This window comes from Bacillus rossius, assembly GCF_032445375.1.
Source record: "Bacillus rossius redtenbacheri isolate Brsri chromosome 9 unlocalized genomic scaffold, Brsri_v3 Brsri_v3_scf9_2, whole genome shotgun sequence".
NCBI classification, from domain to species: domain Eukaryota; kingdom Metazoa; phylum Arthropoda; class Insecta; order Phasmatodea; family Bacillidae; genus Bacillus; species Bacillus rossius.
The window spans coordinates 34832967-34853809 of record NW_026962013.1 but is presented as its reverse complement, the minus strand read 5'-3'; the positions used below and the strand labels follow the sequence as shown (position 1 = coordinate 34853809).

At 35.5% G+C, this 20843-nt stretch overlaps 1 protein-coding gene across 4 annotated transcripts in view; it reads left to right on the top strand.

Annotated features, from left to right (window-relative positions):
- Positions 1-3782: 3782 nt before the first annotated feature.
- LOC134542826 (serine/threonine-protein kinase Doa) overlaps positions 3783-20843 on the top strand; it is a 90911-nt gene continuing 73850 nt past the window's right edge. For 3 of the 4 annotated variants that reach the window (XM_063387382.1, XM_063387380.1, XM_063387379.1), the window contains exons 1-2: positions 3831-4182; positions 18201-18343. In XM_063387382.1, coding sequence (XP_063243452.1) covers positions 4066-4182; positions 18201-18343 — 260 coding nt within the window. In that variant the 5' untranslated portion in view covers positions 3831-4065. Of the gene's footprint in view, positions 4183-18200; positions 18344-20843 lie in introns of all 4 variants that reach the window. The other variant, XM_063387381.1, reaches the window with a different exon arrangement.

Sequence of the window (20843 nt, the reverse complement as noted above, 5' to 3'; positions counted from 1 at the left end):
AACTTCCAACTCCTTCCATTTCAAGAAGCTCTGTTCATGGCCCAGGCTATTTTCATGGTCTCCTATTCTTGTATTTAGCTTCCACCATTTGTTGAATCCTTCATCAGATGCGAAGTTAGAGCCGGAATTGCCAAACAGCTTGCAAGAAAAACAATACAAGGATTGCCCCTTTGACCCCTGGTGCGGAACTATAATTTGTGGATTTTTGGGATTTAAATTAACGGACTAATAAAACTGAAACTGGGATTTTACGTTCAGCGTGTTTCACCCAATCCCTGCCAGACCTAGAAGAAAAAAGGCGTCGACCGTTAGAAAATGACTTAACTGAGAAGGGCTTGTAAACCCATAATTTGTAATTTGCTTAATTTTTGGTATATTTATTTGCATGTTAAGGTGTGTCAATTTTTTGTTAGATTTCGCCTATGTTAATTGGTATTTACAGCGGTGATACGCCCGGTGCGTATCTATATTTGTATTTGTATTTGTATTAATATGTTCTTATATATTTTTAATGCCTTTTTGGTAATTATATTTAATTTTCGGAGCTCCGAAGTATATGATCAAATTATAATTTTTTGGGGGAATTGTTAAAGTATTTTTTTAGTATTATTATATAGCTATTTTTTTATAAGTAGTAATAGGGCATGTATTTTATGATGGATGCGCCTATTTGTGATGAAACGATTTTATGATATATATATATATATATATATTTATTAAATGTTGTCATATAAATTTTGCGTCTTTTTAACTTGCTGCCTCCTCTCACTGTTCGCAACCTTATTAGTATTTTTTAAGCCTGCTATTAGTTTGGGTTTTAATATTTTTTGGGGTTTACCTGCGCTCGCGGTACGGGGCAATATAGGAGTTTTACTGTGTCCCGGTTTGCGGAAGTTGTTTGGTTTGCCCTGGGTTAAGGTCAAACTTTACAGTACAATGCGTAGTACTAAATTCCATGAGTGCGAAAGAGAGGCATCGACACGGGCCGACGCGTGAAACAAAAGATTTTGTATGAGTAATTAACATAATAAGGAGTGCCGCTCAACTCGACTCGCGCGCGCCGGGCGGCGCGGCGTGATGCGATGTTGCCGTTCGTATGTAAACAAACAAACGTTATAAAGAGCTCTGTCAGTAATTTAGCAGTTTTTCTTTTAAATAAATATTAAAAAATAGTCGGTGCGCAAAATTTTAGATAAAAATGGAACATTATAGTGTGTCTGACACATGTAATGAATGAATCATAGATCAGATCTCAATCCACTTCACCGGCGACCCGCCCCCGCGGGCTGCCGCCCGGGGCGGGCCGCCCCCTCCGCCCCACCCACGCTACGCCACTGCTCGGGACGCCTCATATTCCCTTGCAATTATACGCAACTTGTAATTTTCAAGTAAAGACATGATAACTAATGGTCAATTAGGTTAGGTTAGCTACATTATAAATACTTTAAAACATTGTGGACGGTTGATTTGGTTAGGATAGCTACATTAAATATACTGTGAAATCATGCAAACGTTTTCCTAGCGCTGGATAGCTCCATATTAAAAAGTTATTTGCTAAGCAACCATAAAATGATTTTACAGTATTTTTAATGTAGCTATACTTACCTAATATAACCAACCATCCACTAAACAGTCTGTGTGGCTTTTTTATACTGGAGAGAAAAAACGCGCGCGTAAAAAAAAAACATCCAAGGGGTAGGCGCTCCCGATTGGCCAAATTCGGAAAGGCTCGGCATTTGCAGCCAGTTGCAGGAAGTAGCGTTGCTGCCGCTAGACTCTTGTGATATGTGCCGCGCGCGCCTGGAAGATAACAAGGATTGTCGCTTTCCCCCCCTCCTTCCCACCCCTCCCCGCGCGGCGCCCTGCCTTTGACACGTAACTGACACCGGACAGCTGGGAGTTGCGCGAGCCGCCGACATGTGTTTTCGAGAGATTTCTGCCGTCGGGACGGCTCGGAGTGACGCGACGCGATAGGCCCCGGCCGCTCTCGTGAGTTCTGGAATTGCGCTGGGGCCTATATATAGGTCCGAGGACGTCAGGGCGGAGTCAGTGAGCAGTGAGAGTTCAGTGGGGAGTTCTCCCGCAACAGAGTTCCCGGGGCGATAGTACCGCGGGTGCGGCAGAGTGGCGATGTCCTTGGACGAAAGTTCCAAGGCAGGGAGTGAGTGAGTTCAGTGGAGTCGGGAGTTTTCCCGCGGCGGAGCTTCCGATCGATAGAGTCGCTGGTGCGGCGGAATCCCGAGCGAAGTTGCGAGCGAGGCGTCGAGCGGATCCTCGGCGAAGGGGAAGTGCGTCAGCGGCGACGGAGTGTGGCGACGGAGTGTGGCGACGGAGTCCCGCGGCGGTGACCCACGAGGGGTGCTGCGGCAAGAGTTGCGCCAGAGGCGCGGCCCAGCGAGGCGTGTGGATTGTGAGAAGCAAGTGACTGGAGGAGGCAACATTTTTTTTTAGTGAAATTGATTAATTGGCATTTTTAGACTATTAGCTAGTGATGTAAATAGTGGCAATAAATAAAACTGTGTGTGATAAAAATCTTTAATTGGGCTATCCTTTACGAACCCGCAGTAAATCGTAACAGTATTATACCTAAGTTTATTTGCAACATGAACAAACTTGTTACCGATGTTAGATCAGTGGCGGATCCAGAGGTTCACCTCGGAGGGGGCACTCTAGGATTTAAGAGTAGCCAGAGAAAAAAATGTCTTAAAATTACTAAATTCTATTTAATCTACTCACACTACACATAACATCCAACCACCAGATTATATGATTCTAGAAGAAACTCATTAATTATATCAAAATATTTTATTGGTTTCAGAAACAATAATTTTTGTCGGCAATATTAAGTAGCAGACGACTGGTTTTTCGGGGGGAGGGGGGCAATTCCCCTGGTGCCCCCCCCCCCCCCCCCCCCCCTTGAATCCGCCACTGATATTTACACATTACTGGCGATTTCAGTAATACTAGCTTACTTTTATTTTAATTGTATGACACCATTAAGTGGTCGAATTCCAAGAAATGCACCCCCCTCCCCCAACCCAAAATATTTATCTCGATACGCCCTTGTGTCTTGGACTGAAATTGTTAAAACAATTAAGTACCTACGTGTAGCCTAGTGTGTGTGAAATGCTTTTCAGTAAACAATTTCAGTAATATTTTAAACCAAATTTTGAATTGCATATGAATTCACCGTAGGTAGGCCTAGTTAAATGAAAGTGTTGATAGTATGAACATGGCTTTAGAGTTTTAGACCATGAAAAAAAATTTAATACACGTGCCAAAAATGGGAAACCTTTTCACAGACGAGAAAGCCAAACGTCCGATCGTGCATCTTCGGTTTTTTTTTGTTCATTGTAAATGTGTTGATAAAAGGATACTAATGGCCAATTAGGTTAGGTTAGTTACATTATAAATACTTTAAAACATTGTGGACGATTGATTTTATTAGGATAGCTACATTAAATATACGGGGGAAAAAAGTTAGCATGAACTTCGGGTGTGGCTCTCTCGTCTGTGAAATTATGGCTTCCCGCCAAACATTGCAGCATTTTTGTTACTCATTTGAATACAAAAGTGATCTTGCGCCTCACAAAATGTGCATAAAATTAGATCTTCATGATATTTAACTGACTAGCTCAAAATGAATAAAAAATATTCTACATGCATTATTATGATAACTTAAACGAAAATAAAATCACAATTTCAGCCATAAAGTCTGTATTAAACGAGCAACTATTATTTACTTGTCACTGTTTTCAGGTTCTACTTTGGCGCCTACCGCGTAATAATATCAAAAACATAAAATTGTAAACACGATTATTTGGGAGATGTGCGTCCTGATTGGCTGTGGTGTGTGAAAGATTTTTTGGTGTCGGTTGTATCTTAATTGAGTTTGTTAAATAATATTATTAGACGATGTACTTTTTAAACAAAATGATAGTGTGAAGTGTTTAACGATCGCATACAGGATAAACTTGCGCGCATGCCAAAGAGATAGCAAGTAGCGGCAGCCATTTTGCTAAGCGTCCTTGCCTCATGACGTGAGGCTGTGACGTGATCGATCCGATGTTCTGGAGGCCCTTGCTACGTTGTGGGTTGGATAAAAGCATCAGAGTCACTTCGTATATCACGTACATTTATAATTTTCTCAAGCTTAAACTACAGGGAAGAAGAGGTTCAACCGTAAGTATATTGCATCGCTGTATTCTGTTTGTAATAATCAAGAACTATAATATACTATTCAACGTCAAAGTTCGTTCAACTAGTACAGCTTTTAACGTTTACGTTGCTCTTCCATTATGGCGCTAGGTCTTTAATGCTTTAGTATTCAACTTGAACTTTGTTGTTGCATGTATCCTTTTAATTAGAATATTTATTCTTTTGAATTGGGAGTGTATTGCTAATTGTGGGTGGTAGGAGAAATACGTTAAGTCATTAACATCAAACGCTATCCAACTACATTTTGTCAACGCCACGCCATCGTTTTATCATTGCAGTAAAGTAGTTGTTTTTTAGTATTTCTGTAACGCCGTCTCAAGCTACGCCTGCAGCGATTAGTGGCGTAAGTATTAAATATGCTAAAGTATACTCCTAACGTAGATTTTTTTAAGTCCCATTATTTTAATGTAGGTCATTCAGTTACAGTGAGGTAGCTGAAGCATACTGCAGTGTGTTGGACATACCACAAAATATTAAATGTGAAATATTTTCGGCTGCTGCTGCTGCTGCTGTTGCTGTTGTAACCAAAGAAAATTGATAAAATAGTAATTTATGAGTAAATATTGAAAGTTGCGAGTTATTAAAAAAATACTGAATAGACCTATAGCATTTTCGAGTTATTACAATTGATTTATGATTATCTTGCAACAGGGCTGATAAATATTGAACGCAGAGGCATATCAAAACAAATGAAAACATAAATATGAAAAATAATTTTTTTTTACTTAATTAACTTCTGGGACTATGCTTTTTACGATTCTATAACAATACTAATGACGTCGCTTATGTCATTACCACCCTTACATTCGTATGGGACAAGCATGTGAATATGGGGGTTTTGGGCCTGGAACTGTAAATACACTATTTCTGATGTATTGCATTTTTTGAATATTATGTTTTATCAGTATCATAAACTATAATCCCCCCTCTCAAGTCTATTTTGCGATACCAAAATTTAATTGTCAAAGTCACTATTTCTGTACATGATATATTACTTATATTACATTTGTATCGTGTATTATAATATGCTCTATTTATTAGAGAACTTCATGATTCTGAATAATAAAAGTTACGGGAGACATGAATTATAAAGAAATAAAACCGATATCACAAACTACACTAGAATGGGTGGGACTGTATTCTATATTGGTATCGCAGTTCCCTGTCTACTTCATGATATTGTGAAGTTTTTCTAATAATATTATTTTCCATAATTTATTTACTGGTATCACAGATTATACTGGGACTGTAGTCTGCTTCACGATACCGTGAACATTTTATAGGAAAATGTCTCTTTCACCACATTAAAAACCAGTATCCCTAAAGAACCTAGTTTGTAATTAAATCTACTTTATGATTACGTAATCCAATTTTTTACCTAAATTACATACACAACTGTCACCTAACACATAACATAACATAACTACAAATCACAAAAACTTCACATTCATTTAACCTCACTTATCTTTTCTTGTTTTATATGGCAGTGAATCTATACTATCAATTTTCCTCGTAAAAATTTGAATTACGAACTCCAAATTCAATTGCAGTTTTTTTTCTCAATTTCATTTTCCTGTCTCGCGAAATGCTGTCATTTGTCCATTTACTAATACAATCTCAATCCACACATTTTTCTCTCCACTGCGCCTTCATAACAATCTGCTGCAAATAAGCACCACCTTGCTCTTACCAGATACAAGTATACTTAATTTGCACACATATTCACTGCGATTCTTATAACATTCCTAATACCTATTATGTAGACGTACTTATTTACTCAATACAACTGTTGTTTCCTTATTACATCACTCTTCATACCTCATCCGCGCCAAATTACAAACAAATGAACATACAAACATCAAAAAACTTAACCTCCGTTACTACCAACACTTTCACGTCCTTACTCTGTTTCAATACTATAATCCACCCTCTTTGGCTTACTAAAATGACGTCATTTTCCCCTCCGTTATTTTCAACCAATTGGAATCTGGTATCGTAAAATGCACTTGAACCTTACTTCTTCCTAATCACTGTGTAAAAAGGCATTGTGATACTGCCAAGTAGTTTAGTAGAAATGGTAAATATGTAGAGTAGCTGTATTTGCGAAAAAAAATTAAAAATCTGAAAATACTTTTATTATATGCTCTTTCACTTCCTCTTTTCATTAAACCCGGCGGAGATAAGAAATTCCAAATACTTTAGGAGATATCGCCGTTTTTATTTTGCAATACAAGATCTGTGCTATCATTCGGCCGCCGCAATTTTTTTAATTTGCAGTGTGTTTGTGAATGCCTAATTATTAAAATGGTCGATTAGGTCAGGTCAGTTAAATTATAAATACTTTCAAACTAAGCGGACATTAAAAATAATATGAATTAATTTTAATGGTTGTTTACTTTTAAAGTATTTATAATGTAACTGACCTGACCTAACAAACCGGGACAAAGGATGAACAGTAGGAACTCACATAATTTTTTTTTACTTATTACTTGCGCAACAATATCAAAATAACAAATAAAACATTAAAATTTGAAACGTTAAAAACTCTTCTAAGTTAGAGGCGGGTAAACAAAGGTGAATGCCGCAAAAAAAAAAATTCATACTCGTAAACAAGAAACAATTATGAATTCTGCATGAATGCACAGGTATTGTGATGAAAATTAAAAAATTCGATATCTCCTAAAGTATTTGGAATTTCTTATCTCCGCTGGGTTTAATGAAAAGAGGAAGTTAAAGAGCACAGAATAAAAGTATTTTCAGAATTTTTAAATTTTTGTTAACAAATATCGCCCAACTATGAAAATTAAAAAATTCGGTAAATCTGTATTGTACGGATTAGCGCCAAAAAAAATCGTACAAGTATGAAATAACTTTCATTATATGCTATCTTACGTCCTCTTTTCAGAACCGCCTGCGGAGATAAAAAATTCCAATTACTTTTGGAGATATCGAATTTTTTAATATTCATTTTTTGGCGATTTTTTTAAAAAAAAAATTTAAAAATCCGAAAATACCTTTATTCTGTGCTCTTTAACTTCCTCTTTTCATTAAACCCGGCGGAGATCAGAAATTCCAAATACTTTAGGAGATATTGAATTTTTTAATTTCCTTTTGTGCACTGCTGCGGCGTTGAGCGGGAAGCCTACGATTCACACATCTTTCTGGACATACCCGAATACTCACGTTGGCAAGCCTTCTTTCTTAAAATTAGCAAGAAGTAATTAAAAATACTTTGAAACATTGTAGATGGTTGTTTGTATTAGGTAAGTATAGCTACATTAAAAAAACTGTAAAATCATTTTATGGTTGCTTAGCAAATAACATTTTAATATGTAGCTATCCAGCGCTAGGAAACCGTTTACATGATTTCACAGTATTTTTAATGTAGCTATCCTAACCAAATCAACCATCCACAATGTTTTGAAGTATTTATAATGTAGCTAACAACCTAATTGACCATTAGTTTTCATGAGTTGCATATTTATTTACAATAAACAAAAAAAAAAAAAAACCGAAGATGCACGATCGGGCGTTTGCCTCTCGTCTGTTGAAAGGCTTGCCAACGTGAGTATTCGGGTATGTCCAGAAGGATGAGTGAATCGTAGGCTTCCCGCGTTTCACCATTGTTGCTTGTTTACAAGAATGATTTTTTTTTTTTTCGCGACGTAGTTGAACGACTACATCACGTAAAAAGAAAATTACGTGAGTTCCTACTGTTCATCCTTTTTCCCGGTTTGTTAGGTCAGGTCAGCTACATTATAAATACTTTAAAACTAAACAACCATTAAAATTAATTTTTATTATTTTTAATGACCGTTCAGTTTCAAAGTATTTATACTGTAGCTGACCTGACCTAATCTACCTTTGTCCCGTTTTGTTAGGTCAGGTCAGTTACATTATAAATACTTAAAACTATACAAGTAAAATTAATTCATATTATTTTTAATTTCCGTTTATTTTGAAGTATTTATCATGTAACTAACCTTACCTAATGGAAAATTTCTGTTATTTAGGCATTCACGCACACACGGCAAAATATAAAATGGCGTCTGTTGAATGATTACATAGGGCTTGTATTGCAAAATAAGAACGGCGATATCTCCAAAAGTAATTGGAATTTTTAATCTCCGCAGGCAGTTTTGAAAATAGGACGTAAAAGAGCATATAATGAAAGTTATTTCATATTTGTACGATTTTTTTTGGCGCTAATCCGTACAATACAGATTTACCAAAAATTCAATATCTCCTAAAGTATTTGGAATTTCTTATCTCCGTCGGGTTTAACCCATTCGTGCACAGATCGGTCTGTCAGCCGTCGCATTCCTAAATGACCTTCGTGCACGAGTCGGTCTGACAGACGTCCAAAATCCATAGCATTTTTAAACTTTTTTTACAAATTTAGTTCCTCGATTTTTCACTAGAATGCGTGTTTACTCTCTTTCCTAAGTATTATTCTTTGCTTTGGTGGTTAAGTCTTATTCTAATCTTTGCTGTAAACAAATATATTTGTTTTTATTCACGCACGTGTTTTTGTTATGACATTTGGTGACACGTGACAATGTGTTCAAAACGTAAGCAGATTTTTGATGACAGCAATGCGGTGGATGAAAGTGATTCTGATGTTGTGGAAATGTCAGATAATAGTGATAGTGACAGTGAAAGTAGTTATTCTTCATCAGTGAACATTTCTGAATTAGAAGAGTGCGGCCAAGGCGACAATCTGTCAAAATCTGACACATCTGCGCCTATCGGTTCTCGCGAATGGTCCAACGAAAAAGGTAATAAAATTATAACTAAAATACCATTTCACAGTAATGTTGGTGTAAATCCAGTGGCTTTACTCACCCACAATTTTCCACCAAACCCTACAAAATTAGACTTTTCGGTTAGTGTTTGATCATGATTTGTGGCAGTCAATCTGCACTGAAACCAATGACTATGCCACACAGTGCATTGCAGTAAAACCAAATTCTAATTGGTTTCCCACCACTTGTGACGAAATACAAGCATACTTCACTTTGTGTGTTATGATGGCACAAGCAAAAAAACACAGCATTCGTTCATATTGGAGTGGCAAAGGTATGACTCGTACACCAGGCATTCGTGAAGTTATGTCTTTGAAGAGGTTTCTGGACATCTCCAGGTATCTTCACTTCCAAAACAACAATGCTCTAAACAAACATGATCGTTTGTGTAAAATAGCACCAGTGCTAGATTATTTCAGGAAAAAATTTCCTGAGCTAAATTGTCCAGGGGAAAACCTTTCATTGGACGAGTCCCTGATGAAGTTTCGAGGCCGTTTGTGTTTTGTACAATATAACCCTTCAAAGCGAGCTAGGTTTGGAATAAAAATATACAAACTTTGTGACTCGAAAACTGGGTACTGTTTTTCCTTTTCTATTTACACAGGAAAAACAGAAGGCAAACAAGCTACACTAGCCAGTGAAGCTATTGTAATGAAGCTAATGGAGCCATATTAAGGGGTTGGTCACACACTGTTTGTGGATAACTGGTACAGTTCGCCAAAACTTTTTGAAGAGTTACATAATCATGGAACTAATGCTGTTGGCACTGTTAGGCATAACAGAAAAAACATGCCTAAAGATACTGAATTCAAACAGAAGTTGCACAGAGGGGAAAGTATGATCAGGTACAGTGAAAGTATGAGCGTTGTAAAGTGGATGGACAAAAAACCAGTGTTAGTGTTGTCTACATGCAATAGTGAAATTGACTATGCTATGACAAAAAAGGTAGACAGGAAAACAAAGATGGCTGTCATGAAGCCGAGAGTTGTAATCAACTACAATACTTGGATGGGAGGTGTAGATAAGCAGGACCAACAGTTAGCATCCTTTCCCATCATGCGGCGGTATGTAAAAGGTTACAAAAAAGTTTTCTTTTATGTAATGGACATGGCACTTTACAACACATATTTGCTGTGGATGTCAGTTACTGGAAAAAAGGCCAAGTACAGTGCATTCAGAATTGATGTCATGGAAGAACTGATGGCATCACTGACATTGCCACACTATCAACGGCGGGGACGCAGATCTGCGGGTGACACTCCAATGAGGCTTCAAGCTGCTCACTGGGCTCATTTCCCAAGATTCATTCCACCGAATCCTGGCAAGCAAAACCCATCCAGACGTTGTGTTGTGTGCAGTGCTCATAATAAAAGGAGCGAAACACGGTGGGAATGCAAGCGCTGTGTGGTTGCGCTTCACGTGCCAGAATGTTTTGAGATTTATCATACAAAAACCAATTATTGAATCTTAATTATGGTTTGATATGTTTATTTAATCAATGCACAGTTCTGTAATAAGTGGTTCTTAAAATAAATTTTAATATGTTGTAATCGAAACTATTTTTAACCAGTAATTTTTCCCATGATAATTTTTGTGATTTTGGACTAAATTAATTGGTGTAAAAGGGCCGCGTTTGTAGTGAAAAATAAAGTGAGCGAATGGGTTAATGAAAAGAGGAAGTGAAAGAGCATATAATTAAAGTATTTTCGGATTTTTAACATTTTTTTTTCCGCAAATACCACTACTCTACATATTTACCGTAGAAATTACTGTGTTAAATTAAGGTACAAAAATGCAATACCATAACATTGTCTTCGTCAATATGCTGTTGCTGATGTCATTAACATCCCTACATTTTTAAGGGACTAGCACAGGACTGAAGGTCTTGCAAAAAATATATTATTTATGAAACTTTATATTGTATTATATACTACAGTCCTACTTATACTAGAATACAACATGATACCAAAGATATATTCCCTATGGTATTGTATTATATAGAGTGGAGTGCCACTAAGCCAAAAAACTTGAAAATTATTTATAATGTCTTGACCGAGTTATGATGTTGATTTCGGGTTTTTCAAAGTGTTTTTGGCTGTGGTTCTGGTTTTTATTGGTTGATTCGGTTTTACACTAAAATTCTTCAGTTTTCGGTTCAGATCTGGTTATTTTAAGGAAAAAGTGTTACATTAAATATATAGGAGTGAGGTTTATTGGGTCATTATTTGGTTATTTAAGACAATTCAACCACACAGGAAAAAAAAGGAGTATTCTCTTCGCACTAGCCTTCAACTTTATTTCATTTCAGTATTTTTAAGTTAACCTTAAACTTTGAAATAGGCCTAATCGATGCTGACATCAAAATCCTGACTGTGAAAATCCATTCTCATTTTCTGGTTTAGCATTCATTTATATATATTTCTAAATATACAAAACAAAGTCGCTAACTAACTAACTTTCGGGTATTCTATTCTATACTACAGCCCTACCTATTATAGTATACAACACAATACTGAAGTAATATTTCACATGGTATTGTGTTCTATACTTACGTTCTACCTACTCTAGTCCTATAGGACACAATATTGAAAAAATGTTTTACAAGTTACCGTGTTCTATACTTCAGTCCGACCTATTCTAGTATGGAACGTGATACCAAATTAATATTTCCCATGGTATTGTGTTCTATACTTCAGTCCTACCCAAGTATAGAGCACAATACCGATGATATATTTCCTACGGTATTGTATTATGCACTACAATACTGCTGGGTTTATATTTTGCGATACCACATTTTATTATTAAATTATAGAACAAGTTTCCAAAAATATATTCCGTACACTAACTTACTTTTCACTACAATATCTTTTGCAAACCAAGCATGTGAATCTTCCCAATCCAGAACACTAATTCCCGTGCTTATATCATAAGAACGTAGAGGTCGTAATAATTTTAGCATAGCCTTGTTGATGACTTCAATATCCTTACCATATTGCGATATAAACATATTTGTATTAGTTGACCTACCCCTTTGCTTAGTTTTTATCACTTCAATGATTGCAAAACTAACCTATAGAAAAATTAGTTTATTTTACTTTTCCTACTAAATTTTGTTTCACTTAACCAAATAAAATATTTTACCTAACATCACAAATAAAAAAACACAAATCACACTTTATCTAATGCATCAAAAGAAATGCACATAAAAAACAACTAACAAATCAAATTTTAACAGCCTTTAAAAACCACTTTCCTTTCTTGACTTTGTGGCAATAATCGTTTGCTGTCAATATTTCTTTTGTAAATGTAAAATTTATGCCAAAAAAATTTGCAGTTTCTCCATTTCATTTTTCCTATATCGCTAAATATGAACTGTCGCTTTCCTGTTTGCTACTAGGATCACAGAACCACACATTTCACTACACTGCACTGCACTGCACTGTTATATTAATTCAATATAAATAAAGGTAATTTTTTCACATAGCTGCTTTTCTGTAAATAAAATAATAAAATTCGAAACATATCTTTATCAAAAACTAGAGACGTTCCTCTATTTACCCTGTTAACAGTGTTTCTAATTCATACTGGTTTCTGTGAAATTACAGTTTGTAGGTCATATTAGATAGCCTATGCAGTGAAGCGGCCGTTGTCATGTGCTTTAAATATTTAAAATTTAGCTGCTTACACATTTACAAAGCATGAAAATTGTAAAGAAAAATAAAAAAAAATTGAAAAAAATATTTGGCGGTCTATATTTTCTGCGCTCCGCTATTGGCTAATTTAGAAATTTGTAGATTCGTACATTGGACAGTGCAGTAGTAGACTAGGCGGTTTTCCATGCAACAATGTGACGTTATTCACACGAGGATAAGGACACACACCGCCCACAGGTTCGGACTACTGTAGACGGGCCTTTACAACGTGTATATTTGGAATTTGGATGTTGTAACGCAATGTAATGTAAATAACTTAAAACAAATTGTGACTCCATACTGTACATCCAAACCCAAGCGTCAACCCGTGACAGGGATTTTGTTTAGCAGTATGGAGGCGCGAAGTGTCAACGTCTTATGTGAGATCACATGTAACCTATTTTTTGAACAGAATTGTCATTTCTTGCATCAAACTTAATAATTCCTTTTATAAAGTCAGTGCTTCATGCCTTCATACTCGTAAAAATATCCCTGTCAAGAATCTACGTTTGGTTTTGGATGCACAGGAGGGACTCAAGTAATTTTGTTTTAAGTTATTATTTAAGTTTCATTGCATTACAATATCCAAATCTAATAAGTACACATTCTTATGTATGGTACACCACAGGATCAGCAATGCAATTAAAGCACAACAAGGCATTGGCTGCTTTACTGCATAGGCTATCATATGTGAACTACAAATGCTAGTTTCTTAGAAAGGAGTAGGAATTAAACACTGATAACAGGATAAATAGAGGAATGTCTTTTGTATGAACATTCAAATTTCATTATAATTGCAATATACTTGTAATAACTATTTTTATTAAGTTATTCCTATATTGACTTAAGTTGACGTAAACAAACACACAGACCCACACAGGAAAACATTAAATGGCAACGGCAGTATGGCACAGGTATTGTAATGTAACATATGAACGTGTATTTTTCAAAAACCCAGTCTGAATTTAGAAATGCTGTTGTCACGGTAAATAGAGGAACGTCTTTAGTGTTAAAAAAAATGTTCTTGGAATTTAATAATTTATTCACATAAAAGTGGCTACGTAAGAAAACTACCCAAATAAACACGACCTTGCTCTTCTATCGTGACTGCTATACTTATTAGCACACATATCCAATAAATTTCTTAATACATACTTATTACTATATTGTGTGCTTATTTATTCACTTCATTAAAATCATTATTAATTATTAATTTACTCCTCGGTAGTGATGGGTAGTGGAAAGTTTCCAGTCGGAAATTTCCTGCCGAAAACTTTCAAAAATGGAAAATTTACACACCTCATGGAAACTTTGAAAAAAAGTGGAAACATTGGGAAACATTGAATTTTTTTTAGCTGTAACAGTTGAGTGCTGTTGAGTATATATGCATAATTTCAACCGATATGAAACACATTGAATAAGGTATAGTTTTAACAGAGTTAGCTCAGTACCGAAGTAGAGAAGGTATGTGGGCCAAAGAATTTCTTTGGATGGTGCTTGAAAAAGGTAAAATTGAACCCTGTACTTGGTGGAAAGGTCTGTGTGGTCATACACAGCTGTCAAAAGTAGAAAACAGAATCTTAGGTATGCCAGTAACCTCTGCTGCTACAGAGAGGTCTTTCAGTACACATGGTAGTATACATACAAAACTAAGAAACCGCTTGACCACTGAAAGAGCAGGTAAAATATCATTCATTGCCCACAACTGGAAATTGTGTCACCACATCCTGGAGGACATTGAAAAATTGGAAAGGAATGATTCTATTACTGTCATTGTGGAAGACAAATGTGAGAAAGTATAGCAGAATAAAAAACTACCACAGTGTGTTTTAAAAGAAGACAGTGCATCTTGTTCTAACAATGAAACAGAAGAGGAAGAAAACAGATTTCAGTTATGAGGACAATGATGATTTCATTAGTTTATAAGACCCAATATGACTTAAATAAGGACATGTTTGTTTCCAATTCAGTTAAAACTGTAACATATGTATTATTTCTTATTATGAATGCAACTAATTGTTGATCAATATTTTTTTTAGTGTTCTATTTGTTACAACTTATTTGTCTTTATTTCCAATCAGTTGATAAATTGTAATAATATAGTGTTAATAATTTCAAATCTATGTAGTCAAATATTTTACTGTTATTGACCAGGTAATTGTTTTTTCAGAAGGAATCATTTCTTTTAAATCTGCAGTTAAGTATTCTTTACCTTAATTTTTCTTCCACTACATTAGCTTTTTGTAATGTTGAAAGCAGCTGATTAAATAATTTTCAGATTTAAAAACTGATTAGGCCTACTTGCAATGAATTTGTGAACTGTATTTGTAAAAAGAATAATTCCACCTAAATGTTGAAATTAATTTAGAACAGCACCCACAGTAAATTCTACATCGCTAACGAAAGATATTTTAATGTCCTCTTAATACTGCAACTATGAATATTGTATTTTACAATATGAAAATTTCATACAGTAGAGACAGTCACATGTCTAATTCTCTGAAATGGTTATTTATAAACCAACATCAAAGTTTCCTAAAATTTCCTATGTTTTTCGGTTTTTGGAAAGTTTCCATGAAAATTTCCAGGAAAATTTCAGATAGATAAAATTTTGGACATTTACCCATCCCTACTCCTCGGTCCACGATCGCTCCAAAGCTCATACTGCAGGGTGGCCAGCCAATCGGGAAATACGGGAAATAGCCAGGATTTCTTAAAAAAACCAGGAATACCTGGAATCAACCAGGAATTTTTATTAGAACCGGGAATTTTTTTTATGAAGTAACTATCACAATAACATACGGCTGTTAAATGAGCACGTTCACCACCCGTCGAAGCACGACAGTGTGCTCGTGTGCTATATTTTGTGAAAGTTAATTTGTTCATATTGCATTTAAAAACTTTTGTAGTACGTAAGAAACCGTTAACAATTCAGACTTCCATAATTATTATGTTTCTGTATTCAAAAGCAACAGCATTTTGGCTGAAAATGTTGTTGTAGGATGGTAGTTATTTCTCGCACGGCATGTTGGTAGCACTAGTTTTGTATGTATATTTGTTTTTACTTTGCGCTCATGTTGTTGCGTCACGGTATCACGGATACTTTTCTCGAGTTTTTTTTTAAAGTTTAGTTGTGCGGGACGTTGTTTTGAATCTTTTAATCTAACATGTAATTGGCGCAGACTATCAAAATGTCAATGAGTTCGGTCACCACATACAATGACAAATGTACGGAAGAGTTTGAATGGGTGGAGAAAGATCCAAAGTGCGGGACGAACGCTATTTGCAATTTCTGTAATGTTAAAATCTATATCGGTAGCATGGATGGGAAGAACAGCATTAGCCAGCCACGCAAGAGGGGCAAAACACGTGCGTTTGGTGTCAAGTAATTTTTGTGACGTGAGATTATAAATTTTTTGTTGGTGGTAGGTTTTGTTTTAAGCAAGTTCATTGATTTAATTTTTAAGCCTATAGTTAAGTTGTCTATTGTTTAACGGCAAGAAAACATCATATTGTGTGTGCTTTGTGTAACAAAAATGCAAATTGTATGCAAATATTGATAAAAACCACCCTTGAAAAAACCTGGAAAAAACCAGGAATTTTATTATCCCAGAAGAGTGGCCACCCTGTACTGTCATATATTTTTTCACGGTGCTACTTTGGATTTTGCAATACAATTAATCATCTTTTGCCAACTTCCATGACGTACATTTCCCCTAATTTATTTCCGACTATTAGTTGGCCGGTATTGTAGACCCTAACTTGGTTTTCACCATAATTTAGAGAATTTTTCTGGTAGGTTAATGTGTATAATACATTTATGCTAAATTTAAAGATTGTAGTGAAATCTCAATGCTTTGTAATAAAGTTGTATAAAGATGCTTTTAGGATGCTCACGTGGCTTACGCTGACTTTAGCATGCTGATACATCAATTTAATGATATAGAACTATAGGTATTAAAAAGGAATAGACCTGTTTGTGTTGTCTCATGAGAAAAAAGCTGTCAGCATTGTTTACAAAGAAATTCTTTAGTAAGGGCAGTACTTGTTAATGGGTATATAATTTTTGGACCTGACACTTATGAGAACTTGATACTTGAATGTACTTACTAATTAAATCTAAATGAAGCCAAATATTAGTTCGCATCTGTGCGAAGCTGGGACAGGTCTTAGATTCAAATGAATTTTTTTTATGTTTAATTTTTAACATAATTTGTTTCATAACCATATTATTTGCTTCAATGCTTTGTTTATATTGTAGTTGGACTTTAATGTACAAATGGTCAGAAATCTCAACATTCAGGTGAAAAAAACATTACGTAATACCAATATATGAGAGGAATGGGTGGGTATGTCATAATTTTTTTAAAATTAAAATTCGCCTTTGTTAAAGCTGAAATACAATGTTTGTAATAGCCATTTGCTATATAACTTCATAAATTATTTTCAAATATATTTTGCTTTAACAAAGATGAAAGTCAACCAGACAAGTTACTGCCTAAAAATTGTAGGATTTCCATTAAGAATTGTCTGTTGTGACATGCCTGTTAAAATGCAGGAATAATGCTAGAATGTCCAGGGCATGCCCAACTGGTGAATTCCTTAAATTCTGCAGATTTTTACTCCACGAAAAAGTAGGTTGATAAAAGGTCTTTTTCATGATATTGGTGGGGTCAGAAAAGTGTAAATGCAGTTACAAGGCAACTTAAATCCACCAGATTGACCTCGAAAATACTTTTTATTCCTTTCCTGAGCAAACAAAAATAAAAATCTCAATGCTTTTTAAATGAGTCATAGGTAAATGTCTACAGTGTCTTTCTTCCAGCATCCAGATGCAGCCTTAAGAATGTTAATCATCTTAATCATATATAAATTATTTTAATTTGCTTTACAATGTGTACAAGGGGGGAATAAATTCAAGGACTACAAGATAACATTCAACAAGTCATATTCACATAAATACAAAAAATGCATTTTGCAAGGCATGTCATGATTTTGCATAGCTCAAGCTAGATGGAATGATATGTGCAATTATTTGTAAACTTAAAAAGCACGTTTACAATCAAAGTTTCTCTAATGTACTAAGAAAACCAATTTTTTATGAGTGGGGGTGAAATCAGAGGTAAGCCAAATTCACAACACCTGGGAACATAATATAAATGAAATGCCACTACACAAAGAGAAAGGGAATGGGTAGCAACTAATAAATGTTAGTTTAACGGAAATAATTTTTTTTTGCCTGTTCCCTGCCCATTCAGTTACAGAGCTGCGTCTATCAACCACATTAACTGTACATAACTATTTACATCTAAAATATTTTAATCTATTAAAAAAAATTGCCTAAATTATAGGTAATCTTTAGGCTTTTTGAACTGGTAGGTTAAGTATGCATCCATATAATGTATGGTTGTAAACACGGTGAATATGTTAATATCACAACACAGTTATGAAGTTGTTTTTAGGAGATGTGCATTGTGTATTCCAGATGCCGCGCACAGGTGGTCGCAGAAGACATTCCCCCTCGCGATCAAGGTCGAGGTCTCGGTCCCGCTCCGTCTCTGCATCATATGATGTAAAGCGGCGGCGATTGGACTCCTATGACAGCCCTTATCAGCGTGGTTCATATAGGTAAGCTGCTCACTTTCTTCTTGTTCACATTTCCAGTAAACCAATGGTTATTAGGTAGAATTGGGGATTATACTTATATTTATTTAGGATTATTTATTGAAACTGTATGTTACTTTTTTAATTGGTCCGTTTGCTGTCGTATCTGCTGTAGTTGGTTTTTACCATTTGGTTGTGTTTCTTATACTGCCAAGTAGTCAGTTTTTTAGTTACCTACTTGTAGTGCTATGAAAAGTAATTAATATCCGTAGTTATTTACTGTAACTCGGTGACAACCTTTGATAATTAAAATCAGGTGTTTATAGGTCACAAAAGTCAGGAAAGGAAAACTGATGGGCGGGTCGTGAAGTGAAGTACAAGTCCCTAAATAAAAAACTACCTATGTTGCTGAAAGTTACAAAACTTAAATTTCCAGCCATTATATGCTAACACAGAGATGCCAAGTACTACGGATTATCCGTAGTTTCTACGATTTTCGTTACTTGACTACGGCAATACGGATGGTAGGTTAAAACTACTGATTTAATGCATTTTATGGTTTTTCGATTTGTTTACATCACATCGCAGCAATATGCGGTATGTTGTGTTCGTGGTTCCATAGATATATGCATGTGTGATGTCACACTTGTGAAACAAAATGCCCTAGATTCACGTTTAGTAACATTTTATTTTCAAGTTTCCAGTAATGACTCAATATATCCATGCCATTTCGTTTTGCTTTGTTATTTTCCAGTGTGTCAGTTAGGTTATGTGTGTATTGATTCCGTGTGTATGCTACACTACATTTGGCATGTTATTTGCGATATAATGACAGAAAATGTCGAAAAGTAAAAGTTATATCACTGAAAATATGTGCGAGCCTTCAAGTTCGAAGAAATCTAGCGGGCTACCAAATCAGCAGTATTGGAGATCTTACATGGAAAAATATCCATGCCTACAACCTTCAAAAACATCTACAAACAAAGTGTTTTGTGAGATGTGCAAGTGTGATTTTTGACGTGACAACGTCTAATAAATCAATGAACGCCGGCTGCTCGCACGAAAAAGTGTCCCATTACGCACATTGTCCCATTATGCTGTATCCCGTTACGCTCATTGTACGCTTGCGCCGCACCTATATCTCTTCCACTCGATTGGAAATACCATCGATTTGACTTTTTCGAGGCACATAAAACTTGAAACACTCCCATTCGTTTCCTACTTTTCCTATCATCGTCCTATCCTTAACAGAATAACACAGATTGGAAGAAGTTAAATAGCAAACATGTATAAAATTTATAGTTATAATAATCTCTTCGTTAAAGTAATAAACATATTTGAATTATTGAGTGCAAATAAAAGTAAATTTATCAATTAAATTGTAGATTTCATTTCACTCCTTTGTATCCATACAAAATAGTGATAATTCAATAAAAATGATTCAATTTTATTCATAAAAGTATGCAATCATTTCATCAATGTTTTGTTATGACGTCATGTTAAACTGTCGTCCGTAAACCGACTTTACAGACAACCAATTTTCTGTAAAACACGGACACGATTTTTGTAGGCATCATGTCGCATCCAAAAAAACATGAAAATGGTCGCCTTAGAGGTCAGTGTAAACCACTTACCTCTTTTTTTCACATCTGCTAAAGACACGAGTGTTATTCGTGCAGAGTGTTATTTCACACAATTTCTCATTGAACACAATTGGCCGTTATCAGCAGCTGATCATGCAAAACCGTTATTTAAAGCAGTTTCCTGACTAGCAGACAAATATTCGTGTGGGAGAATAAAAACCACCGCCATTGTGAAGAGCATCTCTGATGAAACGGTCGCAGGTATCGTAAATAAAATTCTGAAAGCACCCTTTTCTTTGGCAACAGATGGCAGCAATGACAATAATGATAGTAAATTGTATCCTTTTGTGGTTACATATTATTGTGAAGTAAAGGAACAGGTTATGACACTTCAGCTTTCACTCGTTGAGTGTTTTGACAACACAAGGGAAGGAATATAAGATATTAGACAAAGAGTTGAAAATTATGTCATTGAAGTGGGAAAATTGTGTGTCATTTGGATGTGATAATGCCAACACCATGATTGGCAAGAATAAGGGTGTTCTTGCATTTCTGAAGCAGCAGCATCCTGCAATGATAATACGGGGCTGTGAGTGTCATCTGCTTCATTTGGCATCAAAGAAAGCAACAAAAACATTGGAATTGGCTTTCAATGTTGAATCATTCTTGGTAGATGTATATTTTTATCTTGAAAAGAGCTCTAAAAGAAAAAATGCATTTGAAAGTTTGTCAAGAGATGTGTGGACCTGAACTTAAAAGCCATAAGATACTGAAGCATGTTAGCACTAGGTGGTTATCTCTCACTGAATCGCTAAACAGGGTTTTATAGCAATGGGAAGCACTGAAGATAATGTTTCATGTTGGGGAAGATGCAAATGCTAGTGGAAACCATGACCGTAGATTTGTTGTTGTGAAAACTGTGATGGAAAGTGGCCCTTCAA